The 12763-nt window shown below is 47.8% G+C and overlaps 1 protein-coding gene across 1 annotated transcript in view; it reads right to left on the reverse strand.

Annotated features, from left to right (window-relative positions):
• Window positions 1-568: 568 nt before the first annotated feature.
• slc4a5a (solute carrier family 4 member 5a) overlaps window positions 569-12763 on the reverse strand; it is a 33932-nt gene continuing 21737 nt past the window's right edge. Inside the window, exons 15-25 of the mRNA XM_066714231.1 lie at window positions 11365-11426; window positions 10064-10264; window positions 8943-9056; window positions 8221-8382; window positions 7955-8133; window positions 7185-7257; window positions 6884-6952; window positions 6272-6445; window positions 6019-6180; window positions 4995-5050; window positions 569-1317 (exon numbers count right to left, since the gene is read on the reverse strand). Of these exons, the coding sequence (XP_066570328.1) occupies window positions 1152-1317; window positions 4995-5050; window positions 6019-6180; window positions 6272-6445; window positions 6884-6952; window positions 7185-7257; window positions 7955-8133; window positions 8221-8382; window positions 8943-9056; window positions 10064-10264; window positions 11365-11426 (1418 nt within the window). The 3' untranslated portion in view covers window positions 569-1151. The remainder of the gene's footprint in view (window positions 1318-4994; window positions 5051-6018; window positions 6181-6271; window positions 6446-6883; window positions 6953-7184; window positions 7258-7954; window positions 8134-8220; window positions 8383-8942; window positions 9057-10063; window positions 10265-11364; window positions 11427-12763) is intronic.

Here is a 12763-nt window from a genome sequence, read left to right on the forward strand (position 1 = left end):
GCAAAAGCATCTTGTCACACCAACTAGGGATTTATTTCCCCATCCTCTAAAACCCTATTAATAACAACTCCTCTGAACCCTGAAGAGGATAAACAATGGTTTTACATAGGTTGGAAAACAATTGGGGAACCCACATTTTGGGGTTATGTTACAAAATACAACAGCCTGGTACTTTACTTCAGGATTATAATTTTGAGCGTTCCTGATTTTGTGGGGGTAGAGCAGGAGGGACAGCTGGCAGGGTACATGCTGGGTGAGTTTTAATGACAACTTTAAAAACAGCCTTGCTGGGATCTCTGGGAGATCCAAACCAAAAAGACACTGACAGTGTCTACCACACACAGACACACATGCACTGACGGACACTCTCTCTCTCTGTCTCTCTCTCTCCCTCTCTCTCACACACACACACACACACACAGTCACGCTCTCTCTCTCTCCCTCCCTCCCCGGGACATTTGCATTACATTTTGCCATTCTTGCTGCCACTACGGTGATTACGGACGGTCCATATGAAGTGAGTATATTAATCAACCTGAGACAGACGGATGACATTTTTACTAGCTGGTTGCCTACAAATTTAAAAAACAAAATAGAGCATGAAGAAGATAAGATTTGAAGGCCACAGTCTTGGGTTGAGCAGAGTAATTGAAAGTGAAAGAAAAAGAGAAAGAGTGAACAAGTCAAACTGCTTTTGCGTTTGCAAGTGACCGAGCACCAACAAAGCAGTTGGCTAACTGTAGGCAAACCATCTGACTCGTGTACAGTGGAGAACAAGGACCCACATGGGTGCCCAAGCTGGTGCCCGAGAGTGAGTTGTGGCCGGGCACAGGCTCATGCTCATTGAACTGCAGCACAGTTTCTCAATTTCTGCCCCCTGGACAGCTCACTGGTCTTCTGATCCTAATGAGCTGGCCTCTTCACTGACCTCTCATCACACATTTCTTATTTGTCTATTTCTTAGTTTTTCCTCTGAAGTCTCTCAACAGGTGGAGGGCATGGCAAAGAGACCTAGAGGGCGGCCGCAGTCTGGAGCGGCTCGAGTGGCGCTCGTGTACAGCTAGCCAGACGGTCGTAAAGCGTGGATCGAGGCCGTTCTGTGAGGGCCAGTGGGAGTGGGGGGGCAGGGTGGAGGTGGGGGGGGCAGCGTGCTATAAGGTGGTCTCGCTGCCCATGTCCCTGTGGCGCCTGTCTGTGTCAGTGTCATCATAGTCGGACTCCATCTCTATCTTCACCTGGGGCACGGAGCAGGCGGCGTTCCGGGACAGGCTGACGGCGGGGGAGGATGGGCACGAGATCTTCAGGTGCAGAGTGATGCTGGAGTGCAGAGTTCAGAACAACAACTGGGTTAAAACATAGCCGTGCCCAGTCTGAGCCTGCTCACCCTGCTCCCGCTGAGATATGCAGTTGGTTATTTTTCCCCTCTCCCCCATTACCCACTGTCCCTGTTTAGCTGCTTGCCCTTGTTTGAGCAGTGAATGACCATGAGATCTGTGGGTTAACAACACTCAGCAGTGATGTTACAGACGTGGCAGGAGCGGAACAGTCATATGAGAGCGGTGCTCTGAGATCGGACTGAGAAATGGATGGAGGTTTTGGTCGCCACCAATGTGCAAAAACCTGTTACAAGGCTCACATTTTCAAGAACTGAATCCTAATCTGCAAACCCGGAGACACGGACCCTGTTTACGAACAGTCTGACACTTACTAATACTGAAACAACACGATTATATTGGTGTGAACAGGTTTTCTGACCCTGCCGGTGCAGAAATGTGTGACATGTAATTGAATTGAGAGAGAAGAGAAGAATGGAGAGGGAGGGAGTGAGGAACACAGAGGGTTGGAGGGAGGAGCACAGGGAGGCGGGCCCAGGGGATAAGGGTGCAGCAACTAAGCAGCAGCATAGATTGTTCTCCAGGTGGATGTTGCCCCTCAGCTGAATTCTAGATCACTGCTGCAAAACTACCAAGAATCCTCTCTGTGAGTACTGTCGGGCTCCCAATGCCTGACTGGCCGGTTCCCTCCTCACTCGCCCTCTCGATCTCCTGCGTAGTGAACAGCTGCTAGGCAGTAGCCACACTCATAGCCAGCTGAAGCGCACTGGGCACTGTCACATGAGCCTCCTGTTTGCAAAGCTTTTAGGGACAGGACTAGAGCTATAGAAATGCAAGGTGATATAATTATTATTGTTATGAGAATAAATAACAAGCGTGTGATTAGATTCAGCTGTAGGGCTGTCAACAGTCAGAGCTGCCCTCTCCCTCAAGGCGAGGCTGTGGCAGTGCCAGTGTATAGGGAGGCCTATTCCACAGGGGCTCGGGTGGGAGGGGCAGGGCAGCCCTATGCACACAAGCAGCTCAGACGTCAAACACGGGTCCAAGAAATGGGCAATTCCAGTTCCAACCAGTCCCTAGAAAAAGAATGTGATTTATTTTCAAAGATTTGTATTGCAGCCAGAATTTTTTTTTGTCTAGTAACACTATTGTAGCTTTCTTAGTTCATCACACTCCTGGTCTTTCTTTATTCATTTAATTAATTAGATTTAAAAATGTATCTATATTCAACTGGGCACTGGAAAGCAATGCAAACTTCACAGATTTTGATTTCAAAGTGGAATTACAAGAGTTTACTACTAATAATGCTATTATTACTACTATTATTAATGTTACAAATAAAATATACATCATGCAAAATACACTTATGATAGGATAGTCTGAAGGACAGAATAATATAATGCACATATTATAGTTCTTTAAATAAAATGCCTTAGATTTAAGCAATACAACTATGTATTCAGTATAACACAATACACTGTGTATAACAAATAGGCAGAATTTGCTTCAGGCCACAATACAAAGGTTTAAAAATATTTTTTCCTCTCTTCTGAGGGGGCTGGCTGGAGAGGAACGGGGTAACAGCTGGGATGGTATGGCCTACGGGAAACCCCCCCACCAACCCATAATGAATGCAGTTGTCTGCTTGAGGCTCACTGCCAGGCTGTCAGGAACAGAGGCGTTTGTCTGTGCTCAGTTTTGTGCTCGGCATTGTGTCTCTCATTTGTGTTCTCCCTGTATCATCATTATTATTATTATTATTATTATTATTAATTTCTTATTGTCATTTAAAACCTCTGAACAGGGATGACAGATCTCACCACGCTGTCAGGACTAAGCCCTAGGCAGTCCTTGCAAAGCCCTTACACAGACACACCAGAAATGCATCCTGTCTTGTCATTATATATGTAGCAGTCTAAATCCATTACACATCCTTCACTTTAATCATTTTAATTATAGCCACGCTTTCACCTGCACATTTTAACTTGTGTTCTCCAGTCCCTGAGCCATGCAAAACAGAGCAACCGGATCTAAATGGAAGACTATTTAAAGCCACTGTGTCGCCTGTGACGGGGAGTCCACTCCCAGAACAGCGCAGGTGCATGAAGCCGAGGCAGTGAGAAGTGATGGGGGGGATGGAAGAACCCACAGAACAAAAAGTTAGTTTTAAATCCTCATCGCCTGTTCTCGCCTGCACTGCTCACTGGTTGTTTGTGTGAGTCTATCAATCTATCTATATATCTCTGTGACTTTATATCTTGACGATTCTTTGTATTTTAATTACTTTTAATAACAATAAACACATTAAATAGTCATCTGTCTGGCCGCTAACGTCATTCTCTCTCTGTAGCACTCCTGCCGGGGTTTTGGGTGCTACATTCTGGAGTAGTTGGGTAATTCCCATAGGGGGCGCTACATTTGGCATAGTCAGCAGGACGATTCCCAGATTGAGAGCATGATGTGGTTTTGTTTTCTGATCATTGCAGGAATATTTCTAAATTTACACATGAGTTGGGCTAAAATAATAAAAGAAAAACAGCAGCTTGCACAAGAAGAGTCAGGGAGGAGGAAAGATTTATGCTATCTTCGTGCTGTCTGTCAGACAATTAGGATTGTCATTTAGGGGGACAGAATAGACAGAATATTTGTTTAACCTATTTGCACTGATTTTAGGCCTTTTTAGGTCACCAATTATTCTTGCACTTTGTCCTTCAGTAGACATGGCTGAACTGGAGAATTTAAAAACACAACTACAGCTATTAAAGGCTGATAATGAGAGACTGGCCCGTGAGCAAGATGACTCCAGATTAAGACCAGAAAGACCCAAGTCCTAACATAAACGCTGTGGAGACCCCATCTCCACATTTGTGTAAATGCCCTGAGAGCCCAAGTCCCCAAACATTTTTGGGAAAACAACTTTTGAGTGTCTATCTTCATTTATCTGAAGGGAACCTGTGTAGAGAAGCAGTAATGATTCTGGCTCTTAGGAGCACCTCTTCCCCTGCACCAAACTATAGGGTGGCGTAGTCAGGTATAGCCCATAGGGGGCGCTACATACACAATAAGTGGTATCACAGTGCGGTTAAACACTATAACCGAAGAACACATCCCAGTATAATCCTACAGTTTTGCTACAACAAGATTATGTGCACAATATTACCAGAATTGGGCATATAGAGAAAAAATAAAGATCATAATCATAACGTGCAGAATGAATTCTATATGCTCGATTCATTTCCAAACATTTTGCAGCTGCGGTTAGTTAGGTGTCGCAGGGCCGGCCGATTGAGTGCTGGCACTGCTGACTGTCCTTCCTGGGGGTCACAGGGAGGAGCTCAGCCAAAGTGTGGCACGAGCTGTGGCACGTCATCAGTCGAAAGAACAGTCAAGAGAGTAGTGCTGTTTAGGGGCTGCACCAACGACAACGACAACAAACCGACTACAGCTGGGCAGGAATGTGAGAAGGGCAGAGAAGGGCGGGGGGGTTGGGGAAGCGGCTGTGGTTCACACAAGCGGACAGTACCGCTGCCTGAGCAGGGGTGAGTGAGTGTGTGTGTGTCAGTTCACTCCCACTGGCAGTGTGCCCCCCAGTCAGTAGTCTGCGTGCTGCCCGGCTGCAGGAGGTCATTGTAGGGAACGTGAAGCGTCACAACACAGTACCTGCGGTCCAGGTCGGAGTCGCTAGGTGAGCAGTTAGAATGAAGGTGCCCTTTGCCCTGCGGGAGAAAGAGAAAGAGTGAGAAGGAAGGCAAGAGACAGGAGCAGCAAATGGAGAGGAAGAAGAGGAGGGAAATGGAGAGAGAAAGTGGAAGCAAGAGAAAAAATAAGTGAAGAAGAGAAAGAGAAAGAGAGAGGGGCAAGGTACAAATGAAAGAGACCAGGGAAGGAGAGAGAGGTTGGACAAGGAGGAAACAGAAAGAAGGAAACATAAAAAAAAAAGAGTAAAAATGAGTCTTTCAGGCAATTCAACAAAAACAACAACAACAGCAGCAGCAATTAAATATGACAGCACATAACCCTCACACAACACACAGCACAAGTTGCACAGGTTTCAAAACCCCTCCCTCTAACCACAGGACACCGCTTTTAAAACAGCTCAAAAGCTGCTCCCAGCAAAAACTACACACTGCTTGACTGTGTGTAAGATGTGCTCAAGCGTCCCATCAGCGAGACGAGCCGTCTTACCATCAGACTCTGGAGAGCCGAGGAAGGAGGTGGGACCAAGGGCATCCATGGGGATCTTCACTGGAGGAGGGGTGGGAGGCTGACACTGGGGAGAGACAGGAGACGCAGCCTATCAGCATGCAGGGGGAAGATGGGGGAGTGGTCAGGAATGGCCAATCAACACAGTGGAGGGGAAGCAGTGAACCAGTGTGCTGGGAGGGAAGGAAGCAGGCGCACAGGAAAACATATACTGGCCGATCAAAACACAGGGAAGTCCGGGAATATATGACAACAATAAAGCAGCCCTTGCCCCAGCTGGCTAATGGTGAACTTTAAATAAGATTCCTTACCACAAACTGCCACTCAGAAACTTGGGAATCATTGCCCTGACCTTGCCACAGATTATATGATACTCTTAGTGCACGGCACACTTGTGAGGTCAGAACATCCTTCAGTCAGACACATGAAGCCAATTACTTTTCTTTACAGAGTTGGAATGAAACACCGGCCCATCTCTGACCTCATCGTCGCTGTCCTCCCCTCCTCCTCGGGACTTTTTCTTCTTCTTCTTGTCGTCCGCTTTCTTCTTGTCTTTCTCAGGCAGGATATCGTCCAGCCAGGCCAGGTCGTGCTGGGAGAACACCAGGTCCAGCATCTTCCGCACCACTATCAGAGCCAGGATCTGAGAGAGAGAGAGAGAGGTAGGTAGATCACTGTCAGAGGAGAAAGAGAGAGATAACTGGCGATAAGAGGACAGGAGAGAGGGCTCTTACCATGACAGGGAAGATGATGGCAGCGACGGTGGATTTCAGGACCCAGAGCACGGTCAGGCACACCACCTGCACCACGGTAAACAGGTGCACTTTCCGCAGAGGGACGTGGCGCAGGTAGGCGTAGTCCGGCTGATGCTTGGCAGGCATCAGGTACAGCTTACACCTGTCCCAGAACTGAGCACCACACACAAACACACACACGCACACGCTTAGCACAGTGGAAAGCCAGGACACTCTGGGACAGGGCCAGCTGCACCTTAGGTATTGAAAACCTTGAAGTATTTTGGACAGCAGTTGTTCCCTTAACTGATCGTACGGACTTTGAGTGCTGAGGGGCAGCTGGGCCACTCGAGCAACACTGACAGGGGGCAGCTAAACTGCATTAGTTCTTGTGCAGCTGCCCACTGGCCCTCAAACCCACACCCACACGAAGTTCACCTTTCTTAACCACTGGAGGACTTGCTTAGCAGTCATACAACTTAAACACAAACACTCCTGAAGTTTTCTCTACTTCGCCATTAATACAATATCATATGTACAGTGTGGAGCAAAGCGGCAGGAAGAGGCCGACTCTTAGGGACGAGGGTGACAGAAAGCAGCACTGTGGCGTACCTGTATGCCATTGAGGGAGGCCACGCCCATGTAGAGGAAGACGCCGTACAGCACCGGCATGGGAATGTACTGTGAAGCACAGGACAAAAAACACGGGATGAACATGGGGTGCCGAGGTAGACCCTCCAGAGAGCTCAAATGGAGCTGTTCAATCACTCTGGACCAGCTGGTTCAAATAAACACAATATGAGTAAGTCATTCTAATACTACCACTACTACTACTACTTAGATTAATAATAATAATAGTCATGATAACAAAAGCCACTTTCATGTTTCCCTTGTTACTCCTGAATGTTGGTACCTGGAGGATGGGTGCCATGAAGATCGACACTCCCGTCAGAATGAACACCATGATGCCAGTCAGCCGCTGCTCCCTGTATCACAGTGACCCACAGACAGGGAGGGAGAGGGGCAGAGAGGGAGAAAAAGGGAGATGGGGGAGAGAGAAAGTGAGAGCTAGACACTGGTGAAAGCACCGTCCCTCAGGGCTTAGGAAAGTATCAGACACACACAGCTCAAAACTCCCTCTGAGCTGCAGTTAAAGCCCAGCTCGTGGTCACAGCGAGACACACTCAGCCCAGCAGGGGGAGCCACACAGTCAGTTTAATTCTGTAGGGGTGCCCGTGTGTTTACAGTGGAGTTAATCACAGCAGTGCTCTCTGTGGGATTTTGTTATGTAGTGCTGAAAGGTTTATAGCTGACTGTTTTTACTACTGGGCTTTAATGAAGTTGCTGGAACGTGACCTATAGAGCGGAGACCCCGTGTTGCTGCAGCGTTTCTCATGTTTATTACAGTTCATCACGGCACATTCATACTGCATAGAGCACAGAAGGTCCGTATATTAACTGCACTTATTCTCTGGCACTACGAAACCGGTCTATAATATGAAATACATTCATCCGTCCATTTTAAAACACAAAGCAAGACAACAACGATCAAACGGGCAAAACTCCATATGACGATGCACAATAACAACAGGAGAGATCTCACAGATTCCCGCTACAGCATTTGATTTACTCAGCTGTAAGTGGTCGCTCTGGGGACGGGGGACAGGGGGTGGAAGTCCTCACCGGACGCCTAGGAACTGGGGCTGCTCCCCGGGCGCACTGGACTCCGTCTCCATCTTGAGGCTGTCGATGTGGGCGATGGAGATGACGGTGGCGGCCACATACCACGGCAGGCCCATGAAGGAGCAGATGGCCATGAGGACGCCCACCCAGAACAGGTCCAGGTGGTACCCGGCTCCCTTCTGCAGGGCACAGAGACACAGAGCGCGTCACACACTGTGTACGAGAGAGAGAGAGATAGAAGGACAGAGGGACAGACAGGTTGGCACCTTGAGCTTGTGCTCCTTGCGGTTGACGATGACAGCGCTGATCTGCTGGTCCATGAAGATGAGGATGGTGACGAGCAGCGCGGGGAGGAAGCTGGCCAGGTACACCCACCATGGGTTCTTCCCAAACGGCATGACAATCCAACCCCGACCTGGACGCGTGGGCTACAGGGACACACACACATATATACACACGCACGCACACACGTGCACACACGCAGTATGTTAGGACACAAGCCAGCCCAACCAGAACACCCATCTTAAATACCTAACTCAACCAGTTGCTGACGGACACCTAAATGTTGAGAGATAAACTCTGCGCTGGCCCGAACCCACAAGGCACGGTATTTTCAAACCAGCGCGCGGTGCCTCACGGTGCCAGACAGGAACAGAAGTGCCAGGGAATGACTGACGCGTTTTAGGGCCAAACAATAGCCTGAAACCCAATCCCAGCCAGGCCCAAACAAATTTGTACCTGATTCAGCTAAAACATCACACTCTGCATGTCAAACAGGGATAACAACACAAAAACAAGGTCTGCAATATTGTGTCAATGGAGCAATTACAAAGTATGCTTCCCTCTAGTGGACAGTTGCCAGAAGTGCACCTGTTGTTCTATTCTGTGCTTGAGGTGCAGATACAGGAAAAACAGGACTACAGGGCTTTACCGTCACAGAAAGAAAGAAAGCTCTGAACCTCACGGTGACAGAGGTGGTCAGCCTTACCTTAAACTCAGTGGGCACAATGAGTTTGGGAGTATTGAGCCCCATTAGCATGTCTAAACCCACGAAAGTCATGATAGACATGAAGATGGAGAAATCACTGATCAGCTTGCGAAGCTGGACAAGACAGGAAGAACAGAGGAATGCAGCCAACAATATAATCATAAGAGAAGGGTGAAAGAAAGAGAAAAGAAGAGGAGAGGTTAGTAAATACAGCAGAATTGGGAGATCAACAACAAAAAAAAAAACACACATTGGTTATTTTTACAGTTTGGAAAGCAGAGTGAATTAATTAATTATATCAATTCATATTATTACATTATTATATTATTATAGGATATAGTGTAATGAAAGGTCACACCCTGTTCCCCAGCAACAGACAAATCAAGGCTGTGGAGTGGAGAAGCTTCCTGATTGGAGAAGACACCAAGAGAGGAGGAGGAAGAGGAGGAGGAGAAAGGGAAACGGCAGAGGGAGGCGTGGAGAAGGAGGCATCCTCGGACCTTGATTTCTGTGGGGACGTGCAGTTTGGCGGTGTCCAGTGCCAACCAGTAATCCACCAGGCAGAAGACCAGAATGGAGATAACGATGGAGAAGTCACTGATCAGGGCACGCATCTAGAGGGGGAGAAGGGGGAAGGGAGGGGAAGATTCCAGGCAGGGAAGGAGGGATGAGGAGGAGCAGGAGGGAAGGAGAGGGGACCAGATGAGGAAGCTGTCATCTGCTCTTCCACTCGAGACTCTGGGCGTAACAAAAAAGCTTTTCCTTGCGCACACGAGGAAAATCCTGAGGGGATCTCAACTGCAACTTTAATAATACGGACAGTCTGCCTGCCTGTGTCTGTCCGTCCATCCCTCCCTCTCTATAGTTCTCTCTCTCCTGTCTCTCCTTCCCTGTCTTGCTGTGTCTGCCCCCTCCCCGGTCTCCTGTCTCGTCTTCCCTCTCCCTCTCTCTCTCTTCCGTCTCTCCTTCCCTCTCTGTCTGTCTGTCCCCCTCTCTATCTCCCCTCCATCTTTCGATTTCTCTCCCGGTCCATCTCTGTCTGTCTGCATCATTCCCTCTCCCATCTTTCGTTACCTCTGCGTCCGTGCGTCTACCAGTCAGTCTGTCCGCAGGGCTCTCACCTTGGTGGGGAAGTAGCGGCTGAACTTGAACTTCTTCAGGGTGACTGTCATGGAGTAGGTCCCGAAGAAGAGGATGAATGACATGAGGGCGAGGTCGGGGACGTACTTGCACGTCTTGCCCACCAGGGTGCCCCCGTACTTCAGACACTCCTTCTTACTCAGCTGGCTCCAGTCCAGCGCTGTTACATTGACAGGATTGTACTGACGGGGAACACACGCGCATGCAGACAGGACACACACAGAGAGAGACAGAGAGAGAGAGAGAGAGAGAACAAGAGAGAAAGAAGGGGGAGCCAATAGCATAACTCAGAATAGCACACTAACATCGAGCTCAAACACAGCACAAGGCCCTGGCAGCACCATACAGCTCTGCGGTCCAAAGTCCCGACACATTAGCTACACAAAGGGGCCTACACTACTGTGGGCCACCAAACCATGACACGGGCCGCAGTGTGGAAAACCGGTCAGAACTCCGGCCCCTGTGCGGAGAGCATGGGGTCAATCCCAAATCCCAAAGTACTGTACCTAGATTGCTCCAGAACAAACCCAGCTGTATCAATGGGTAATTGTATGTAAACATAATGTGACATATTGTGTAAGTCTAAACAGCAGCAGCAGCAGAGTCCTTGACCTCATTGCGGCGCTTACTCAAGACGCATCTCTTCCGACAGCACTTGTTCTTGATTGTTTTCCTCCTTGCTCCCTTTCCCGTAGCCCTCGTCTGTAACCCTACATCTTGACAGCACTTAGCTTTCACCGTCCAGGATGTAGGAAGTCTCTTACTGTACTTGTGTAAATTGTAATTGGAATTTGTAAAATGTATTATTTTGAATTGCTATGTTATAGCTAAGTTGAATTTGTAATGATTGATGCCTTCTACTTCTCTGTATTTTTGCACTTATGTTGTAAGTCGCCCTGGATAAGGGCGTCTGCCAATAAATAAATAAAAATAAATAAATAATAATAAAAAAATAATAATAATAATAATAATTAACAGTGACCACAGTTGAGATGTCCCTACAAACTGAAGCATGCCTGTAGTGTGTTACAGCACAGAAGCCACAACCCTGACTCAGGCCCGGCAACATGGACCAAGCAGGGAGACAGCAGGACCTGTTAGCAAGTGCTTTTCACCTGGGCTCTCCCTTGTGCATTTCACTGGGAAAACTGTTTCAAATAACTCTCTCTGCAGAGAGAGGGAGGGCATATGTTAATCTGAACTACAGTTCGGAGACAGCCTCTTCAGCTCCCCCCCCCGCCCCCTCCAATTCACAGCGGTGCAGCACAAAACGGCAACTTACCACAGAGATATTAGTGTTGTTCGGAGCCATCAGGGCTGAAACATTGAAGATCGTTGTAGCCACTGAAACAAACCAAGAAGGAAGGAAGGGAGAGAAACAAAAGCAGAGGTTTATGTGGAATAATGTGCACTCTCTGCACTCAGGCTATTGGGAGTATTGCCCCACGTCCCCTCTGGCACGCTGGAGATACGGCCATCTCTGACAGACCACATTCATCTTTAATGGCTGTAGCACAGCCTTATGCATCAGCTCCCAGCTCCTGTACGAGCAATGGATGGAGACTGTGCTTTACTCTCTTGCTTGCAGGAATTACACAGAGCACATTTATTTATGGGTTTGTGAGACCTCATAACACAGCTTCATCAGCGCTGGGCCAGTCTTGCTGTGCAGCGTTCAGGTGTTGTTGATGGCAGGACCCGTTACAGAATGGCAGTTTCACGAGCTGACTTTTAACATCGATTACAACCCAGAGCGTGGTGGACAGTCTGCCTGAATAATCACCAGCAAAGATCAGGCTTCAGACAAAATGAACACTTTCAAACACATCTGCACACAACAGCTCGAGTTTCACCCCTTAGACCAGCGTTGAGGCAGTCAGGGCTCACCTGGCGGTTATATATAGTGTTATATACATCACAGTGGGAGAGATGCTGTGAGAGCACACAGGGAAGATACTTAACTGCTCCTCAGGGAGTTTTAGGAGCGCCCCGAGCCTAGCTAAATCATGACTAACATCTCACCTTCCTCGGGTGTCAGAAGATCCACGTTTGTCCTGATTAAAATACTCCCTGACCCCTCCATGTCCGTGTTCCTGTAGACATACCTATCCACTCGCTCACTCACCCTGATCTAAGTAAAGGGAGTACGCTGCCACTGGAGCCATGAAGGTTCAGGGGGGCAGTTGTTTTTGCATGCACATTTATAAACACACACAGCAGCACAGACAGACAGCCTCTGTATGAGACACTAAGCAGAAAGGGGGACTATAAATATGTGGCTCTCAATCCTGGCCATGGGGACCCCCTGCTCTGCTGTTACTGAACTCTTAATTACTTCATCACTAGTAGGGTACTAATTTAATGCTAATTTACCTATTAATTTGCCTAATCTGAGACCCTAATATATTTTAAACCATTGTAGATGTCATGTTAAGTATGAAACTAGATGGAACATGAAATCTCCAACTTTTTAGAAGCTTCACAATTTAAAAAGTCAAATGAAAGCAAATTAGTTCAGTTGGGTGTTAAGTAATTAAGTAATTGAGAGCTTGGTTGGAACAAAAGCAGCCAGGGCATGGGGTCCCCAGGACCAGGATTGAGAACCAGTGCTATAAACTACAATAATAATAATGATGATGAGAATAATGATAATGTGATACTCACTCAGAGTTAAAAGCAGC

Source organism: Amia ocellicauda, chromosome 9, assembly GCF_036373705.1.
Source record: "Amia ocellicauda isolate fAmiCal2 chromosome 9, fAmiCal2.hap1, whole genome shotgun sequence".
NCBI classification, from domain to species: Eukaryota; Metazoa; Chordata; class Actinopteri; order Amiiformes; family Amiidae; genus Amia; species Amia ocellicauda.